This window comes from Simochromis diagramma, unplaced genomic scaffold (assembly GCF_900408965.1).
Source record: "Simochromis diagramma unplaced genomic scaffold, fSimDia1.1 OVJJ01000421.1, whole genome shotgun sequence".
Taxonomy (NCBI): domain Eukaryota; kingdom Metazoa; phylum Chordata; class Actinopteri; order Cichliformes; family Cichlidae; genus Simochromis; species Simochromis diagramma.
This window is the reverse complement of record NW_024387250.1, coordinates 10,941,836-10,963,807: the sequence shown is the minus strand read 5'-3', so window position 1 is coordinate 10,963,807 and position 21,972 is coordinate 10,941,836. Positions and strand designations below refer to the sequence as shown.

Here is a 21,972-nt window from a genome sequence, read left to right as displayed (position 1 = left end):
AAAACAGCATAACGGCTGGAATATTTTTTGTACCTTGGGTATAAAATACATGCACGTGCAAGTGTAGTTTTTACCTTTCTTTTGTGGTGTGTAGTGGAGATGTCCATCTCCTCCTCCACCATGTTGTCGATGTTGGAGGTGGGGCTGCACTGGATCCTTTCCTCCTCTTGTCTCTGCAGCTTGTCAGCCACCATCTGAATTGCCTCTGTCCACTCATCTCTGGAGTCAAAGCATGTAAAAAGGTAAAGTTAGCATTTGCAGCCTTACTAAGACCTTTCTTAATATACTGACTGTCCAAAAAGGCCCAGTTTACTATGCTTAAGCACACACCTGTAACTAGCACATGTATAAAAACATTAAATTGCTGTAATGCATTATACTGGTCCTAATATTAAAAAGAAATTTGAGTGCACTTATTTAACCAGGTTTTTAAAGGCGTCAAAGTGTTTTCAATTAACATAAACACCTATTTGTTCAACAGAGTGGAAACACGGTCAACTAGAGAATCAACCAAATGAGCAATGATCATAGAGCAGAACTAATGCCTACCAGTCTGTGTGTGTGCATGTGCGAGAGGCGAGAGGGTGAATGAGTGTGTGCAAATACACACCAGTGCATTAGAGGGAACAATGCTTTGTTGTTTGCTAACATTGTTCCTCCCCATTGACTTTCCATTAGCAGTGATGTTCAACATCTGTTCAGAGAAGGTGGGTGTGTGTGTGTGTGTGTGTGTGTGTGTGTGAGAGAGAGTGATTATAATCTGTAGCAGCATGGATGGCCATGCATCAAGATGTTAAGGTGCATTAACTGTATTTAACAATGATGAATATAATGGTTAGGACAGAGGGTCTAGCTTCCCTCTGCCCTAATGTAGAAGAGAAGAGAAGAGAAGAGAAGAGAAGAGAAGAGAAGAGAAGAGAAGATTCTGTGATTTTAGCAGTATCCAAAAATTGTAAATTAGTTTAAGTTCACACAACTTGAAAGTTTTCCTCAAGAATGAAATGGTTCAAAATGACTTGTACTTTGAAGTTTTTTTTATGCCACTGATCTTCACTCAAACAGTGTTAATCCTGTGCCACATGCAGGGGTTACATGTTAGCAGAAAACACCAGAGAGCTTGAACTGAGGTGAAGTAAAAATGATACTCAAATATTCTGAAATCCCCTGGACTCGGGAGAAGCAAATCTGGATTTACGAGAATGCACTTTGAAAATACACTTACCCAGAGTAAGCCGTGAGGAGATCATAATAATGAAACCTGCTTGACTCATAAACATTCACCTCTGTCTGCTTTGTTTTGTTTTGAGTTAGACGCCCATATGTTTCCTTGAGGGATCTGGAGGAACATTCATCTGAACCTAAACAGAGCAGTGTGTTTTTAAGATCTGAATCTCTTTCTTCTGCAAAGACTTCTTAGCATACCCTACACACTCCAAAACAAGGGCAAACTCAAGTTACACTCTATCAACAACAGTGGAGCACTCAATTTGTGGCATCCATATTGTGCGAATGTGTGTGTGCTACGTGAAAAGCAACGGGAACTCTCTCAAGGTCAGACAGCAGATAAATGCTCTCTCATTTTGAGTATTTTTTTTTGTGTAATGAGGGTTTTTTTTTTTGCTAATGAGAGATAATGGGCCTGCCTACAGTCGGGCACCACGCCAACACGTGCCACCCTCTCTGGGTTGGTGCTGTGGTAGCTGGAGCTCTGCCAGCACGGGTACAGTACAACAGATACAGTAACACACAACAGCACAGACTCCCACACGCAGACTTTTTTCCAACCCACTTCAATAACGCAAAAAATCTTGCGCACACTTCTACAACAAAGCACAGGCACATCTGGAGCTCACAGTCATCTACTTCCTCTTCCTCCATCAATATAAAGTTATTAGTTTAATGTTAACTCTCAAATGCTTATTTGATTATCTAGAGACTAAACTACTATAAAAGCAACATATAACACCAAGTTAGACAGACAGCTGCAGCCCACACACACAGACCCCAAAAAAAATGAATAAATAAAAAGAAGAACACACACACACACACACACACACACACACACACACACACACACACACACACACACACACACACACACACACACACACACACACACACACACACACACACACACACACACACAAACTCAAAGGATGCACAGAAGCATCTGTGGTCTTCTGGGCAAAGCTGTTCATTTTCTGGAGATAAACACCTCAGCTCCTCAGAAAGGAACTGAGCAGCTGGAGAATTTATGCCAACGCAACTTGAAAGGTCTCCTTTCCACTCTGTCTCTCTCACCCTCTCCTTTCTCTCTCACACCACCAAAAGCAATACAGTACAGACCTCTTCATACATCCTGTATCCCTGCCCTTGATAATTCGTTTACCCATGTACTTTCCATTTATTTTACTTCAACATGAATTGTACTCATTTGGCTATTTTTGCTTCCCTTAATGAAAAAAAAAATGCTTCGTCAAGCAGTCGTGGATGTCAATTTGACTGGTGGTAGCCACAGGTTATTGAGAAAGAGGTACGATACTCAAGCAAAATTCAAGCACCGACTTGGGGCATGAAAAACACCGCAACAACAGCTGACCCTGAAAGCAACAAACTGTCTCTTCTGGGAAGAGCCTAATTTGGAGAGTGTAAATCAATTCCAAATGGAATGTAATACAAAGAATACATTACTGTGCAAAAATCAGCCTGTCATTTCTTTATATTTTGCATGCAATGATCCAAACTCTCTTGCAATTTTAAATTTCTTTTTAAGTGCTCTTGAGCAACAGTTCTCTGGGTTTCTGAAGGGCTTTCAAAGTGGTTTTTTGGCTGGTTTTCATTCATTTTTAGTCCAGTATCTCCACATGATCATTTTCAGTTTAATGTTTTTTGTTTGTTGAAACACTAACCTATGCATCCTACAAGGATAAAAAGGCAACTAACTCAAGAGATGAACCACTGTCGTGTCTACATATAACAGTCAGCTTATCAAGGAACCAATTTTAAATAACTTTTTTACAAGCGTATAATTTATTCTCATTTCTTTAGTTGAATCTAAGGAAAAGACAAACATAACACAGTTTGGTAAGCAAAAAATAATATTTTTGCACTAATGAGGTGATTGAAGAAGCTATTAGCCAAAAACTTGGAATATCTCAGCATGGTGCGCAGTATCATTAAAAATATAAGGAAACTGGAGGAGTGGAGAACACAAGCGGCAGTAGCATGCCCAAAAACATATCGATAGTGGATGAACAGGGTCTTAAAGTCATGCGTTCCAGCAAAGACCTGACACAGAACCTGAGGGATGCACCAGGACGTTCATGATATGTGATCCATCTACTGTTAACTGAAGCGTCATCAAAAATGGTCTCAGTGCAAGCGTAGCTATCAAGAAGAAATTCTTAAGGAAGGGAAATGAACTGGATTGAAAATCTGTGGGATTCACATTTTTGATGCAAGTTGTTGTCAATATGTACAGAAGACAGATGTACAACAGTGAGAGTCATCAATAAAACATGGTGGAGGCTCTGTCATGGTTTGGGGTTTTCAGCCAGTGCTGGAGATTTTCTAAAAATCTGGTGGAATTAACAGAGAAAAGTACCGGCACAGTTTGATTCAGCATGCAATACCCCTTGTGGATCTGATTGGCAACAGCTTCATTTTTCAACATGAGAATAATAAACATAAAACTTAGTTTTGAATTTATGTCTGCATGTTTTAATATATTGTAGCACCTATTTTTCACAGCACAGAAAAAAGAGATGAAGAGTGACTCAGACTTTTTTGTACTATAACTTTTTTTTGTATTTACATAGATACTACGAATAATTCAATAACACGCAGGTTCTAATTGTAGAATAGAATTACACGTATTAGAAATACTTATTTCTGTACTCACTTGAGGTGGTTAAATAATTGTAAGCTGTGGACAATTCTGATTCATGTTTTATTTCCAACAGGGAGAAGTGCCAGCCCAACACTGGTTCCTCAATCACCTTCATCACTGTATAATAATCTTATATAATACAAACTAAACTCAATAAAGAATCCAAAAACTTAAGGGAAGAATAGACATTTTTTGGTATTCTGACTAATAAGTCTTAACTAGATTACAAAATGTCCATTCAGCATGCTGCACTCATTTCTCAGAGAGACATAGATACTCACTGATCAAACTCTGATTGTTGAACACTTTAGGAATTGTTGCCTAAAGGAAAACTGACCTCTCATCTGGGGTGTCCACATGGAACGTCCTCTCGATGACTGTGGTCCACTGGAGGCAGCGTATGATGAAGGTGTTTGGCTTCGGCCTCTCTGTCTTCATCAGCTGACATTCTAAATAAATAAATAAATAAATAAAAAGAAAGAAAATGGGCAACCAGGGGAAAGTGATTTCTTCACTGTACCATGACTGCAATCACTTTGCACTCAAGAAAAACAAATAAGCAGAAACAAACTCAGATGAGGTCAGAGCACTTCTAACTCTACCAGAAATAAATTAAGATGTAGTGACTTCAGGTCAAAGTTACTTATGACTTATGACAAGTTAAAAATATGCACGTATAGCATGTTGGCCATTGGATTTTCCAGGGTATTTTTTTTCTACACTTGTGCCTAGGCAGTTGTTATTAGCAACATCTGTGTTTTTCCCTTAAAGCCCTCTGCTGTTAAAAAGGCCTAGTCCTTGCCACAGTGACACTAGAATTCATTTAGCTAGAAAAAGAAGCCATGTAACAAATTACCCTTAACATTATCATTAAGAAAACATGCACTTTGTATTTTAATTTGTTGATTTAAAAAAACGGCAACTTCAGCAACCAATGACTGTGCCAAGGGATATTATGTGGTGCACCACATACGCATCTGGTGACTATCAGAACAGACGCATTTCTATGAAAATAGGCAATACAGCAGTCCATTACTGCGCAAAAGCATACTACAGTACACAAAAGCAGAAACGTATACACACATAGCCAGATGGGGCTGTGAGCTTGCTGTGGGAAAGAATGCATCTTCATTGCCCCTTTGCAGTCTCTCTGGTTTTTGGAGACGAGAACTGATGTAAAAGAGCCTAATGAGTCACCTTTTGTCCTCTCGTCTCCCCCACTTGCTCTACATATGTGACCCTCCATCTCTCTCTCTCCTGTTTTCTCCTCCCCTCTGTCCTCTTTTTGTCTCCTGTCATTCTCCGCTCACCTTCTCTCCCTCGCTCATCTCTCCCTTCCCCTCCTTATAATGCTATCTGTTTAACTGTGGCACAGCACAGCATGTCATGGCTCTGCCTAAATATAGACAGGAAGGTTAATGACAAGACCACAGTGCTTCGATGTAAACACACACAAAACTACACACACAAAGAAGCTACAACCTGACTTGTGAATACAGCCTGCAGTGTTGCCTGAAAACAATGTTATGCTATGGTTGATGCCAAAAAACACTCACACCCACACACAGACAAACACACACATACACACACGTAAAAGTAAAGTTTGAATGAAATTGGGTTGTTTGCCACAGCAGGCAATTGTGAAAACTGTGTAGCAGTGTTAGTGTGTGTGTGTGCGCGCGCGACAGGCTTGTATGTATGAGTCCCTCTGCAGGGAACAGGCCTGTACCATCTCTGTTCCATCTGACCACTTCTGTTGTTCACGCACGCAAACACACACGCACAACCACGCAAAAACAAACAAACAAACACATACACGCACACAGTCACATACACACACACACACACACCACCTGGCCTCCCAGCTTTGGGCAACAGATGTGGCAATGCCAGTGCTGTGCCAAGCAGCCAGGGCCGGATGTATGGCCTGGCTTGTCCTCCTCACAAACTCTTTTCTCTCCCCTTTTTCCTCCTTCTCCAGTCCTGTCTTCGTCTCCTCCTCCCTGTCTGTTCGGTGCTGATGATCCTCCTCTCTCCCAGTCCCTCCGTCCTTCTCTTCCTCCACCCTAATCATCCTTCCATCTCTGCCCTTCCCTCTTCTTCCTCTCTCCTCTGCCACCTCTGATCAGCTACCATCGCTCATTCCCCGTACTTGTCCTCCCTTCTGGACTCCTATCTTTCTTTCTCCACCTCCATTGTTCGATGTACCATTTTTTATCATTTTCTCTGAGGTATCAGCTTGTATTCTATCATACATCATATTTTCTGTTTTGGCTCTCGTCTCACACATATTCTCTGCTTCTCTGCAGATATTTCACATGCCCTGCAGGTGCCATTTGATTTAAAAGAATAAACATATTCGCCTCATTTATGTTATTTTGAAATCTGAGATATTGTGCAGCAATACAGTGTTAATTGGAAATAGATGCTAATAATTTTGGTGGCATCTGCATAAGGCCTTGTGCCAAGAGGGCAAACACCATCATAGTAACAATCAGATTATGTATAAACATGAACTAGAGTAAACAACTAGATAATACATACTCATTTATTCATTAACAGACAGCTGCTGTGTGTTACACTATATTTTTTATAAAACAACAAAATGATCTGGTTCATTTTGCAAAATTAAACAAGGTTATCTGCTCCTTTATCTCATTTCAGCTTGAATGGTAGTCCTTGTGGTACTCCCCCCCAAAAAAATCAGGTTTACTGCCTCCACATGTGCCCTCAGGCAGTTCAAGATCCCTGCCTAGTTGCACAACTTACTTCTCGAGGACTTTTATTACACGCATTCTTTAATACTGACAGAGATATAACCGTCTTCTCAACCCGCCTCCCTCACTTGTAGACTGATGTTCACTTGGACAGATGGTAATGATTTTGTTTTCTTCCATTTCAGTCTTTCATTTTATCTGCTATAAGGCACTTTCAAACATTATCTTTACTATGATCTGACTGATATCTTTAATCAACGTTACATGAAAAAGTATTTTACTGCATTTCCACTAAGCCCAGCTAAGTCCACTTTTATTCTCATTTCCCAGACTTAATGTCTTTAATCTATGTGTAGTATAAAGTAACCTTAACTTGAGAAAGTTTGATATTTTAAAAACAGAAAGGTGCCTCGTTAGTTAATAGAAACTCAGTTCTGTCTTATAAGCAGTTGGAGGCAATACTGATGGTTATTAAAAGTTCATCAAGTGCTGAGTTGTCCTAAAGCAAGACTGTGACTCAGTACCACCTGCAGAGATTCTTCATTGAACTGAAATGTTCCCTTCACAGATAAATTACAGGAGGTGTTACCATATCATTACTTAATTATGAGCCTCCAGAGAAGTATGCAGGGTACTTTGGTAATGTACGTAGAGGAAAGATGCAGGTTCCTGGCTACTAGACTTCCCATATACCCTGCTTACAGTTTAACATTTCAATATCTTTAAGGTGCTGACATGATTGGTCAACTGAATGTTGAGAGTCAAACAAAAAGATGTAATCTGCAGCTGCATCCCTCTGACAGAAATCTGTGGATCATCATTTTCTCACTTGCCTTTAATGTTCCTGTCTGTATACAGTGTAAAAATTCATGTACACAAAATTTTAGAGCACAGTGTCAAGAGTCTATAATGGCATATGTTGTAGGTAACATACTTGCTACTGAGAAGTTATTTAAGGGGTAGGGCAGGTCGGCATCCTGAGGTTTCTCTTTGTAGCCGATGAAAGAGCCGTCTGTCTTCAGCAGGAAGTAGCGCGGTCGCCAGTTCTTTATGTATTCACCTGAAAAGAAAGATGAACACAAAAAGAAAGAAAATGTAGGAGTTAAATATCTTCAATAAATACTTGGTGCACACACAGGTAAATTCAGATCAGATTCAGAGGAAAGAGTGATGCTGATGGAATAGTTCATTCAGGGGTTGTGATGATTACTATAATCATCATGATATATGGACAGTCGCATTAACTGCAACAATAACAATGCTAAGGATTTTAAATACAGATTTTATTCCCTGGACAGTTAGGAGCCTGTCTGCTCAACTCTCATCTGTCCAAAAGATGTCACACACACACACACACACATATACACTCTGCAGTGTTACACAAACACACACTTACACACAGCATCTCTATGGCTCCCACAGCGCTTGCCAGATTCAGATCGGATTATCATGTAAAAAATGACAAAAACATGTTTACCAGCGCAGAACTCAAACTATCCATGCCAGAAACATCATCTGGCTGATACATGGGCAGGTGTTGAGGTGACGACCCCTCTACCAAATACTCACACGCGGACACACAACGCACACAAATCTACAAAAACCACTGGTCACTAGAAGACAAGAAAGAAGAGACAGATCAGATGAGACAAGATTACATCAGATAAGATTGCTTATCGAAAATAACCCTTCCTAGACTGCAGAGACAAATATAAACATCTGCTGAGCAGCTGGTGGCAGAGTTTTACCCAACTGGCTGGCACAGACTGACGCAAAGGTGGCACCACAGCTTTATCAGATGACCCGCTGCAGGATTACATGAGTGTCAAGCACTTCCACACCACAGAGGCGGATAACACTTACTGGAACAGCATGGATACACACATGGATTAAAGTGCACACGTGTGCAGATTCACACAAAGTTGGACGAGTACAATGAGTGCACATACAGGGTAAGATGGAAGCTGTGTAAACGTCTCAGTTTGTCATTTTAAGCAGCTGAAACCTCAGCCCCTTTAAATAAACTAGCCAATGTTTGACACGTGCATACTTCGCACACTTTTAACACACCTTTTCCACATAATATGTGCAGAAATGCTCACAGCTGACATACAAAGCTCAGTAACAGTTTTGATCACCTTGTTTCAGCTAATTCGCTGGGAGAAGAGAACACGGAGAGCTTATATATGTGTGTGTGTTCTATTTGCGACATCCATTTAAAGCGGAAATGACAGCAGGCCGTGCTCGTTAACACATCGCAGAAAAACACCTGCTCCACCGAAGGAACCATGCGACTGCGGGCCCTGCCGGTACCTCTGGGCGCTGATGGTGGTAGAGGTGCATGTGTGTATTTGTGTGTGTGTGTGCGTGTGTGTGGCGCAGAGTGGAGTGATTGCAACTGATCTGAACCACCACACAGAGACAGACAGACACATAAAATGTTTGTGGGTGCCAGTGCGTCATCAGGGCTACCAAATCACACCTCTCCTCTCCTCTCCTCTCCTAGTCTCTATTTTTCTCTTTTTCACAAATCCACCCACTCTCTCCTCCTTTCCTATTTCCTTCTCCTGTTCTTTCAGAAACAAAGCATATTCTTTGGATCACTTGCTACTGATAAACAGAGTGCTGCAAGAGGGGCTGAATGGGAGGGGTGGAGAGAGGCATAAGGAAGATGAAAGAAAAAATATTAAAGAAAGCATTCCAAAAAATATGGGGGGAGAGGGGGGTAGATTATAAACAAGCAAAAAAAAAAAAGAACCCAGAATCTCTCATTATTCTGACCAAACAATAATAGATAATCGGGCATAAAAAAAGATAATAAATATTTAATGAGGTTCACAGTTAATCAATTCAGCATTTTGTTATACTTTGTGGGTTTTGGTTCCCTGAAGCAGGAATGAATGTTTCTTTCATTGCTACTTTGTGAATAAATGTAAGTGGAAAATCACTAGACTTTCTAAACAACGTGTGCTTTATAAAGTCCAGAAAAAATTATCTAAGGCAAAAAAAAGCCCTGTGATAAATACTGAAGGTTATAATGTTCAGTGCTTGCGGAGACCGTGTCTGGAAAACATTATGATGAGATATTCTCTTCTGTAGCTAAGTTAAGCTCCTTTAGATTTGCATCAGAGAAAGTGTATTAATGCTCTATTTATTGAAAGTTTAATTCCGAGGTTAGATATCTTTATGATATTTTATGATTTAATCATTAGATATTAATCAGTAGACAGAAGTTAATGATTAATGATTGAAAAAAAACTTAAAGTGAAACTAAGTAACTTAAAAGTGGATTAAGAAAGAGATGGATGGACTTTGAAAAGATGAAGATGAAGTAAAAATTAAACTAAATACAGATGTTCAGTGTTTTTAGAGATTGAAGATGTCATGATCCATCTTTATGGAAGCCAGAAGGAGCCCACCCAAAGGTCCAATCCAATTGGATAGCTTTGCACAGTGTAAAAACTGAAGGAGGGTTTAGGATATCTATTTTTCAATGAAATGCACAGGAGCACCAATGCCAGAATTACTATACAGAAGAGAAAATGTCAGGAAAATTGTGTTTTTCATATAATGTATGTACAATATTTTGCAGGTGTCCTATTGGCCCGGCCATCCTGATAGTACTGCAGGCAGTGTAAAATCATCTGTGGTCCACAGCATAAAATGTTTGCAATAAAAACTAAACTCTACAGTACTACTGAAAATATTTAGTCCCTCTGTGCACATTTAGTATGTAATGTTGTTTTATTGCTGAAGCTAACCTAATGCAACCTTGTAGTAATGTTACTAAACTACTCAGCAAGCCTCCCAAGATTTCTGTATCAATAAAATATAATGCTCATATTTTAGATAAACCATTGTGTCAGTGATCTAAAAATACATTTTATTGGAGAGGTTTACGATTAAGTAAACAGGGTAATCATTTTTGGTTTTCATACCATGACATCTTCATATGGGTATCAAGAATCAAAATGACATTCCTACACATCACACAAACTGAGTTTGGCAGTGCACATGTAAATTATTATTGTGCAACTGTGTTCAGCTCTTATAGATATGCATCAGACATTAAAAATGAATGAATATAAGATCTATGGTGGAAAGTTGACAGAAATTAGCAGTTTTGGAGGTTTATCCGTTCCAGCTGTGAGCTCAGAAAGGAATGAAAATGGAAACTGATCATCTGGAAAAAAGAAACTCTGCTTAACTTCAAACTGGATTGAAAAAGAGATGGATTGACTGTCAAAATGGATGAAGATAAAGAGAAAGTTAAACTGATAAAACTATTATAAACTGGCAGCGACGGCTGGCCTGCCGGTCCAAGTCCAGTCATTTCTATGAGTCAGTTTCTAGATGAGGTGTCCAACCAATGGAAGCCTGTGGTTGGCCACTTCATCCCTCAGCTGTCCAGTACAACTGAAAACATTTAAGCGATCCTTCTGGCCGGGCCTAGACAGCGTGTACGTGAGTGTGTGAGTCTGTGAGTGTGTTTTTCTGTGTGTACATGTCCACTGGGGGGGGGGGGGGGGGGCAGCCAGGGGTGGCACAGACGGAGAGAGAGGAGATGGACAGTTGTCCGCACACGCCGTTCCAAACAAACACAAGCACACGCGCATGCACATACACGCACACACAGACTAAAACAATTCTGCTCTGACCGATCCAATTCTCTGTATGATCCAATGCTGTTCTGTCAAGCTATCCCGTCTTGGCCCTGCCTGTAATGAGTCCAGCGAGCTCTCCCACTCTGGACAGCTTGTCTGGGGAGCCACATGTCTCTAGCTTGGACTGCTGGAGAAAACAGAACAGCCGGTCTCCTTCCCACACCATCTCTCTCGGACTCCTCACTTCAGTTTCATTTAGTTTTCTGCACAACTTTACTTTTCCCTTAAGGCCAATTAGTAAATACTACAGTACACAGTGCTTAAAACAACAGGAGTCTCTTGTTTCTTGTTAGAACGACAGGGTATCAGTAAAACAGGAGAACGTGGGAGATCTGAAGGATCGAAGGAACAGAAGATGTTTAGGAGAATAGGATACACCATTCTGAAGTGTATTCAAATTGCTTCAAAAAGACGACAAAATATAGACTTCAGCAGGAGATGTAAAGTGCTCTTTTCCATATAATTAGAAATGAGAGGTTGCATATTCATACATTCCTCTCTATTCCGTTTTCTGTAACTATTAGGAAAATATTAAATAAAAGTGTAACGCTGACTCACAAAGGTCAACATGACATAAAAATCAAGCTAGACTTTTTTAAAGTAATTTTTCCGATTTATAGGAGAAATAAATCTCGTTGGCACCTCCTCCAGTTGCAGCTTGTGGATTTAGCAGAAAGAAGCAGAGATGAATCAGCTGTGACTGTGTCCGTTCCAAGCTTTCTGATTGGACAATTACAACAATGCGCTCGCTAACTGTCACTCAATTAGCGGACTGATTAACTATTCATTTCGGGGCGGAGGAAAAAAGAGGAGAGAATCAGTGAGGGAAATGCAGAGAGAATAAATGGGGAGACAGGTACAAATGACGAGGCTGAAATTCAGCCAGCAAAACAGGAATGAGACACACAAACTTGCACAAACTTCTTTCGTCTCTCCCCATCTCTTTGTTTCGCACTGACTCCTTAAGGACATCGGTATACCTCTGCTCTCCTGATTTAACCACATTTTAGCTGAGAACACGACAGACGAAAATCAGGAAAAGCTTTGATGACAATTAAATAAATAAGTCCATAACTATGTGAGCTCACCAGCCATTTGTTAATCAACCCAAACAGGGATTTAATTTAATGCTTTGGCCGAGGCTAGAGCTGATATGCAGATGGTGCAGAGACGGGGCTGTGTGACTGGCACTCTGGGAGCTGGAGAGGTGGTGGGTGGTGGTGTATAGAGGTAGGGAGAGGCGGGGATGAGGGTGGAGGGAAATTTCTGCCACGTTCCAGCACATACACAGCAGCTCACCAGCAGAAAGAAAAACGTCTGGCCACATAACACCACACACTCACTTCCATATAACAGGGTTTGCTTGCAATCAGATTTACTGCTGTTTTGTATTTCTTTAAATTCGTTTTTTCATGTATTTTATGCCTTGAATGTTTGCTTTCAATCCTAGTTAGTTTCTGTTAGTTTCCAGAGCAGATTTAGTTGAGCTTTTATTAGTCTTTTTATTTATTATTGTGACATTCCAGTTACTGCATTAAAGCAAAAAATTATCATGTTTAAAAAGCATTGAAAAACCAAAATATTATGCAGTTGACCTATAGTAGGTGGGCAGGAATTACTGTTTTTTAGGGGTTTAACGAACCATTGTGAAACAAAAGCAGAACACAGTCAAACTGGTAGGTGGGCTTTTAGCTGACCTCTTTATTGACAAAAGTCAACATACATCACAAGACATTGTGTGAAGGAGGCATTAACAGATCGTGTGGAGGACGAAGAGGTACACCTAACTGGTTTCTGATGTTAGGAAAGGTAACAGTGTAGTGACTGCACAGAGAGCACGGAGAATACGGGGAACTGGGAGAACTGTGCTGAAAGATGCTTCAATATGACTATATCTTTCTGAGAGTTTGTCCAGTATATGCAGCTGCAGAAGACATTTACTGTCAGTCTCACTGGTTCAAAAGAGCGCAAAATTTTAGCATTATCTGGAGAGTCTACTCCATCAGCCATGTGAGCATTTATTAGGAAATATCTCTATGCGTGACCTCAACCCCAGCAATTCTAACTCCAGTCTGCTCAGACTTCTTAAGGCGAGTCCAGACTCTTCAAAGCCAATCTACTTAGTGTGCATTAGTCTCATTACCACATTACCAGCGTGTGCATGACTGCTTTAAATACAGTGAGAGCATAAAACTTATGCTACGTGCTCCCTGTAAAACTGAGATGGCATTTTTCCTGCTTGTGCTGTGTTTAAACATTTAGTGCTAGAGTAATTGTAGAAGCTTATAGCGCTGTCTGTGGGGCGTTACTACACGGAGCCACAACAGTGTAATGATGAAGAGGATGTCATGGTGAAGAGTGAGGGGAAAACACTGAGCAAGATACTGAGTGAGAGTGAGACAAGGCTCAGTGTGTGTGTGGTTGAAGCTATGACAGTGACAGAAAGCTGGGACAGGGCAGGGCAGCCACAGGGTGACCAGATTGAGTGTAAACCCATGGGAGTATGTCCATCCCTTGGGGGCCAAGGAGATTTTACCCAGCCAGCTGCACACAGCCAGAGCCTCCTGGTAAGCTGTGCTGGGTGCACTTAGACACACACTCACACATGCATGCAGCATGCCCTGGTGCCCCTCTGCTCCCTCAGCTGGTACAGAAGGAGGTACACTCATGGACTCATGCACACACACATACACACTGGCAGCATACACATTCAATTGCAATACAAGGAATACAACATCTCTTTTGGGGAAACATTACTACAGAATTGAACCTTTTTTTTTTTTTCCTCGACTCATTTCTTCTGCTTAAAAAAAATAAAATTCTTCTCTTTTTATGATATCCTCTCCTGCAGTACCACTACAGTCCAGTAGATGGTGGTGGCTCCCTGAAGCATGGTGGCCACTGCTGCTGTGCTGGAAAGTGACTGACAAACATGGTTCAGCCAAGATGCCGCTCATTCTAATCCCCCTAAGAGCACAGTTGTGAGTGTGTGTGCTAGTGTGTGTGTGTGTGAACAGTATATATATAAGATGGCAGTTCCGTGTTTGTATGTCAATTGATGTCAGTTTGACCATTTCTCCAGTTCAGTCAGCTTCAATATGATATACATTTTAACGTCATAAGAAAAAAAGTGTCATATCATGATATCATTGCTATAGCAACAACATTTACATTCCCTAATGCACGAAACAATGAGACCAGTCCAGACATGTCCGACAGCCAGAGCCGCATGTCACCCTCCAACAATAGTGGTAAAGGTGGAAACAACAAACTTGTTTTACCACAAAACCAAAAAAAATGCACACATCATACAATTCAACCAGGCTAGGAAGGCACGCAAGGAGATAAGCAGCAGGTGATGTATGGCCCAAAAGTAAACAAATATTCAATGGCTAGAGCACATGCTAGTTAGACTCCATATAACAGGAAAACGGGAACAGCAAACAGTGGATGGAAATTACTGATGTGGTTAAATATTGTGCGGCCAAGTATATGGTGCCAACTCATATGATAAAAATGGAGTGCTTTTAAGAGGCACCCAGGCTAAAACATCCCAAGCAGAAAATATTTTTGAATTTCAGTTTTATTATGTGACCGCATTGTGTAGGGTCTGTCACCCACCCCTACAGCAAATCTTTGCTTTGTAAAAGACAGAGAACAGATATGTAACGCACACAAAAATGCCCACAGAAGCTAATGAACTTTAGAAAGTGTGAGGAGTTTTCTGACTTAATGGTGTCATTCAAAGGGTTTTGCGATTCCCCATCTGCCCAGCTTTATGTTCTATGCTCTTCTGTTTTCAGAAATCAGTCCTGTGACGAGGTATTATTAGGGGCATGAGACACACCTGGGCCCAGAACGACCTCCTGTCCAGTAAATGAAGCCTGGTTCAGTACAAATTCTTCTCCTTACACATTACAGAGGCTTCTTTTTACAGTTTCAGCTACAAATAAAATACATCTCTACTTGAACCTGACTGGTGCTGACCTTTAGGGACTGGAGTACATAAAAAAATTAACTCATTTGACAGCAATTTACATTAACCTACCCATCAGATTTAATTGCTTATTAACTGAAGGTGCCAAAATACTGATCCAGGCAGTCCAAGCCCACTTTAACCCCTGCTCTCAAGATATTCTCGAGGCATTAAATTGATGTACGCCAATTACTGCAACTCGTGATAATGATATTTAAAGTTGATAACAGAAAAAACTCATGCTAAATTTTTTTTAAGTAATTTAAATGCATTTTTCCGTCCTTAAAACTTTACGTGACTCAAAGGTAAGTTAAGTTTGAAATTTCTATCCAAATACACCAATTTACTTTGAGGGGCTGTAAGTCAGAAAACCTTCGTAGTTTGAAGGTACAAAACAAAAACAAACAAGTTAATACTAATATATCTGCAATAGGCCAACATCAGCCAAAAGCAGGAAATCAATACATAAGATGACCATTTTTTATTTATCAGAAAAATATTATACTATTTTTTGCAGACTTTCCCTAAAATTGTTACATTTTTTAAAATTCGTAGTTTGTTTGTCAATGTATAAGTAAGATTTAGATATGCAAGATATGCAAATATTGATGCTGATAGAATCATTGACCGGACAATCCAGGTTTAAATCTGTAAATTCTGTCAACAATATTCAAAACGGCTCAGTCAGATGGTCTGCCCCGCCAAAATACATTTTTATATATAACCATCCACCCCCACACGCACAACTACCCAGGCAGCATGTCACTGAAAACACGAAGACTGATGTGTTTGTATGTCTTCTCGCACATCAAGAAGGTAAAAATACAATCTGAGCTGACCAGAAAAAAAATCCTTTGCATTCAAACACCCGATAACATTAGGAATGACATGCTGCCTGTGTTCAGAAAGAGGTGGATCCAATGAGATTAGGAAAGGCACACACACAGCCAATAAGCAGGCTAATCATATTGTACTGATTGTTGGTATATTGCTCCTCTTTTTCTCTCCTTGAGGCATTGTGTGTTAGCACCCTGGATTTCTTTATTTTTGTATGACTGGCAATTACATTTAATGCAGTAATTAAATGCTGTATAGATATTTCTCATTTGCTTTTAATAGAAATATAATTTAAATCTTTAGCAGGTCTAAATATATTTTTAAATTGTTTCAAAAAAGGCAATTTACTTCCCTCAACTATTACTTTCAGTTAGTTCATGCCTGAGAGGCGCTGTTTACAAATGAAAATCATCATAACAACACCAAAGTTATCAGTGGTTTCCTGATGACTAGTCTGGTTCTGCTGCAATACACTAATGTCCCTTCTTGACATTTCTCTGTTTATCTGGGTTAAATGTTGAAAATGATGAAGCGGTTTAAGGTTTTAAAAAGCTAAGTTACAAAGATTTTACTTGTTAGTCTGGAGCAAAAGGAGGAACAAAAACAAGCCAAGTCAACTTTACTTACAGAGCATTTTAAAAACAGCTAGCACTGACCAAAGTGCTGAACATAAAATATGAAAAAAATGTAAATATGAATACTAAAAATAAAAATACAATAATAGTAAACAAAAAACAATACCAGTATGGGCTCACAATTTTACAACGGGTTGCATTCCCCCCATTCAGTATTTGCTATATTCATACTGTGCATTAACACTTAGAAGTGCATAGCTTTGAGGGTCCCCATTTAAATCTGACATTCATATTCAAATTATTATCCTGTTTCTTTGCCTCATTGGATATAAAACTATCCAATCAGGGGAACAAAGTAACACAACTGGACCAATCATTCAGTGAGAATAGCTTGCCATCAGAAATAGAAGGGGAGGGTCAGGAGATAGACACAGCTGTCTAACTATTGCCCACAACAGACTCAAGGGGGGTGTGGATGTGCGTGTGTGTGTGTGCGCGTGTGGTGGTGAAGCCCAACCCTGTCCAGTTAAGCAGTGGTGAACAGGTGCAAAGCTTTGTGCATGGATGTGTGTGTGTGTAAATCACCATTATTCCAGAGTGGCTGGCCCTGTATTATTAATTCAGAAATACTGGGCTGGGGCTAAGGGCGGCAGCTGGCATTATGTGTGGATGTGAGTGTTTGTGTGGCCAACATAAGACCCCCTCCCTGATCATTTGTGAAGCCCCTATACTCTTCTAGATCAACAGAGAAGCACTGTGCCGTTTGTCTCCTTGAATGCCTGTAAACTTTATACACACCACCACACATACACACTCTACTCTGCAACCACAAATACACACTCATGCACGCATACACACTAGAGCACAATAGCTCAGCCCCACAGGCAAGAGTAAACAATCAAGTACTATACCCCAAGTATTGTCAAGAGCACCGCCTCCCCTGCACCCGTACTCCCCCCAACACACACCAGCCCAGCCGCGCCTCATTCAAAGGGTCCATTCATGTGCTGCACTGAAGGGCCGACAGTAAGTGCTCTCCACCTCACTAACTGCTGCTCTCTGCTCTCCTCTCCGTCCTGCCTGTTTACCTGTCTGTCTCTCCACCTGCCTCAGTGTGTGCCCATCTGTCTATTACGGTGAATTCACTGTGGGCATATTTAGCACAGCTCATTCACACACTTTTTATTATTTTCTCACTAAACTTTGTTCTTGCAACTCAGAAATTGCGATGCCAACAAATAACCAGAGAAAAGAGACTTTATTTAGTTTTTTATGTGATGAAGTACATAAGTAATATAGTTGTTTACATCTGAATTCAAGGATAATGGATATAGAGGGATGTGACAGACTGCAGTTCATAAAGCTTTTAAAATGTAACACTTATTCAATTCCCTCACAATTACTCACTCCTCGTCGTCTGAACGAAAATCATATTTGTTTTGGTTCACCTGCAACTAAAACTTCCCGATGTCTCATAAAGACACCACAACTCAGTTCAATAAAAGACTTGAGCGTAAGCCTTAAAAAATATTTTCAGGGTCTTGTGGAAACAGTGGCGCCCCAGTTGTGCCCACAACAAGAGACTTGTGCTTTCACAGGTAAGGGTGAAAGCAAAGTAAAGCTGTCTATAATTCTGTTAGAGACCAAAAGCACAAGACCTCAGATACCAGAATGAGCTTCCATTGGTAGGGGCTCACCCTAAGTTCTGCTCATGACAATGGCAAGCATAAACTAGGTGTCTAGTTTTGGTTGGACATGGTTTGGGCATCTCCAACCAGATGTAGACCCCTAGGCAGGCCAAGGATGCTGAAGAAATTACTTCACCTCTGCATTCCCATCCTCGGGAGGTCTGGGCATCTCTCCTTAGACTGCTGCCCCCATGACTCAACCTGGGTGATCAATGAATGGATGCCTGGATGGATGGATTGCTTATTTAAAATTTGGCAATGTAAATTCAGGAAGTATTACAGACTTTGGACAAACGAATCACAGTGTGATTGCAATTAGTGACCGCTTGCCTGTCTGTAACACTTTGAGGTGGCAGACAGTATATCACTTTAACTACAGCAAACACTTTTCTCTCTGTCCCTGGGAGCTGGTGCTTGTCATTTTGTAACGCCTTTCTGTCTAAGAGGCTGTTTTTGACAACTTGTCCACCTCAGCTGGCCAGCATCAGGCACTTAGGCCTCTCACACAGTTAAAAAGAAACAAAGATGGCTATATGTGTGTCATCTATGCTGTAATCAGTTTTAGCCAATTACTAATGAAAATTAAACCTTTAATTTTCATTTAACTCAAAGTATTCATATTAAGTATTAAATCTGCTACTTGCACTTCCTGAAAATTACAAACAAGATTAAAAAATACATATGCCAGACTAAAATCAAACCAAAGTTTTCACACGCAGTTATGTTAAAATTCATTCACTACAATGGGGAAATGGGGAAAAGTTCCCAGTCAGTAACAGCTAACTACTGTAATTGCAAAAGAAAAAGCTTCCAAACAAGTGATCAATCAAAAAGTGAAGGCAACAAATCATTATATATGTCACTCCCCTAACAGTAAAGAGGAAATGATAGATGACTGAAGTATAGAAAAACTCCAATATACAGACAAAGAACACCAGCTAACAAGCAGTACGATTTATCTGACTTTAAAATATTTCTTGAGGTTTATAGTTGCACCAACTCGTTCAACTGTTTGCTCTCCGTGGCTCCAAATTGCTCATCTGTTTCTCCACAGAGTATTTCACCAACAAAGACATACACCCAGTGAAACAAAACGTTGGTGAAGGGAGATAAAATCGCATTATTGGTTAAATACTTAAGAATATTTGTGAACTTGCCAGTCTAGTCCTGCAAACTACTTAATAAGCAGGCAATGTCCCAGGCCTATTCCAGCTCAAAATATTTTGTGGAAACACTCAAACCACGGAGCAATATCTGAATATGGCAGATGTTCGTCATCTTTTCTTCTCAGTTCTCCCCCTCCACCTCCTCTCATACAGCAGTCTGCTGTTGAACCTCATGTTCCAGCCGCTATGCTGTGAGACATCTGCACCTCACTCACTGTTTCTTTCTTTCCTTTCTGTCTCATCTTTCCTGTCTATGCAAACACACACACACACACACACACACACACACACACACACACACACACACACACACACACACACACAGAATTCTTTGCTTGATGACAGATGGCAAGTCAACAATTGTACAGCGTCAGTCTCTCAAAACACAGACACACACACCACATGTACACACAAACACAGAAACAAACACCACCTCCTTGTCCTCCTGTCCCTTTGTGTCCAATCCCTTGTCAAATGCCTTGATTTGTTTCTTACAGCTGAGAGTATGCATTAGTCTGTGTGTGTGTGTGTGTGTGTGTTTCTTTACCTTGGTATATTAAGCAGTAGTTTAATGAGAGCATGGTGAAGAGCGGGTCCCAGCCAGTGGACCATATGGGGGCCATTTAGCCCCCTCAGAACATTGAGCCAAGCCTTGCTGACATGATTACCACTGCTGTCCACTGCTCTACACTAGTGTCAGATTGGGAATGGGGAATTTTATCATGGACAGCTAATTAATGACTGGAGATTGGCAACCATAGATGGAGGAGTCTGAGGGAGGATGAAAAAATGTTGTCACTGTTTGGTGTCGTCTTCTTCTGTTTTTAGTCAGGCCAAATAACCAAGATTCTGTGAAACGTGTATACCAATAAGAAAAATGCATGCAAACAAACATGTACACGTACAGTAAAAAAAAACATGGTCACATTTTATGCATTTTCTCTGGTCTGCATGCACTGTACACCTTTATACCTTTATTAATGCATGTATTTATTCATGTGTCACATTTTCAGCGTGTCTGTGTGGCACAGCAGGCTGAAGCTAGTGGCTCTGTTAATCCCGTCAGGGACAGATTACAGGTGGGAAGTTATAAATAGACTGACTGACCCTTTAACCATGATCACTGTAACATCAACATGCAGCTCAACTATTAAGTCAGGCATAACAGGAGCAAACTCAAATCAAACCTACTAAAGACAGTTTTAAAAAAAAGTGTTTCATGCAGTAATCAATCATTCTTCTACATGAGCTTAAAGACAACCTCAGATGTAGTGGTATGTCTTGGCTTCACATATAAGCAGAGGTCTTCACACATGCACTACAACCCTCTGAGAATTTTAGATCTTACCCCACAGAGGTGTATGCGAGAACCCAAATCCACAAAGTTGGATCGGACAATAAAAACTCTGCCCTGCCAGCTCACTAATACTGCACAAACTGAGATCCTAGATTGTGTGAGAAGAGTGAATTTAAGCAAGCGACTACATATCCTACGTGCTGATTCCTGCACACTCCATCCAGGCATAACTTACTCCTAAACCAACCCAATAGCCATCAGTCAGATTCAGAAATGCTGAATAAAAATTTTAAAAAGGGGCTCCAATAACCACAAAAACCTCTTTCCTGGCTTCTGTAACAGACGATGCTCTGTGGAGCTCATGCTCGGACTTAAAAATGAGGCAACAAAGAGCTCTGTGCTACAAATTGAAGAGAAATGCATCAAGGATGCTGTCCAGTTGCTTTGAGCAAACAGATGTACACCACTGTCGACCATTTTGGTTCTGCTGAAAACACCTTTGTTGTGTTATACACCTGATTTATTCTTGCTGCACCCAAATCAACTGCAACATCCATTTTTTCCCCAAACAGGGGATAAAGCATTTCTTAATTCATCCTTATCTTATTTGAAACTTCAGCATGTGAAAAAAAAAATCATACAAGAATAAAATCATCACAGAGAAAAAACTGGGCACCAAAAACAGTTTCTAGGGAAATTTTCAGCATGGACATACTAAATAATACACACACTGTTACTGGAGCAGTAATCATTTTGTCAGCTGTGGTAAGCAACAGCCTGGCTAGTGTCGTCCTGTTGTCAGTGTGAAAGGCAGTTCTAAGACATACGATCAGACTGTGCTGTTCTATTATTTAAAAAGGCACAAACAGACAGTATATCTGATTATCTGTAGTACTCGATACTGGAGAGAAAAACTAGTTTGAAATGGAGCTGTACAAGGTCTCATTACAGCATTTTATTAAATACAGTAGACTATTATTTTTCTCTAGTATTTGAAACCAGAAAGAAGTTTTAATATCATATCAAGATATGGATTAAAATTTTGTCAAAACTGGAAAAGAAAAAAAAAATGGCCACATAAAAAGCCAAAAAAGTCTCACTCTGGGGTAATACTTCTGCCAGCTACTGTAACACTTACATTAGCTGCTAGCGACTAGGAACTA

The 21,972-nt window shown here is 40.3% G+C and overlaps 1 protein-coding gene across 3 annotated transcripts in view; it reads right to left on the bottom strand.

Annotated features, from left to right (window-relative positions):
* akt3a (v-akt murine thymoma viral oncogene homolog 3a) overlaps window positions 1-21,972 on the bottom strand; it is a 54,590-nt gene that overhangs the window by 16,940 nt on the left and 15,678 nt on the right. For all 3 annotated transcript variants that reach the window (XM_040001402.1, XM_040001401.1, XM_040001403.1), the window contains exons 3-5: window positions 7,541-7,666; window positions 4,227-4,338; window positions 75-219 (exon numbers count right to left, since the gene is read on the bottom strand). In XM_040001402.1, the coding sequence (XP_039857336.1) occupies window positions 75-219; window positions 4,227-4,338; window positions 7,541-7,666 (383 nt within the window). The remainder of the gene's footprint in view (window positions 1-74; window positions 220-4,226; window positions 4,339-7,540; window positions 7,667-21,972) is intronic.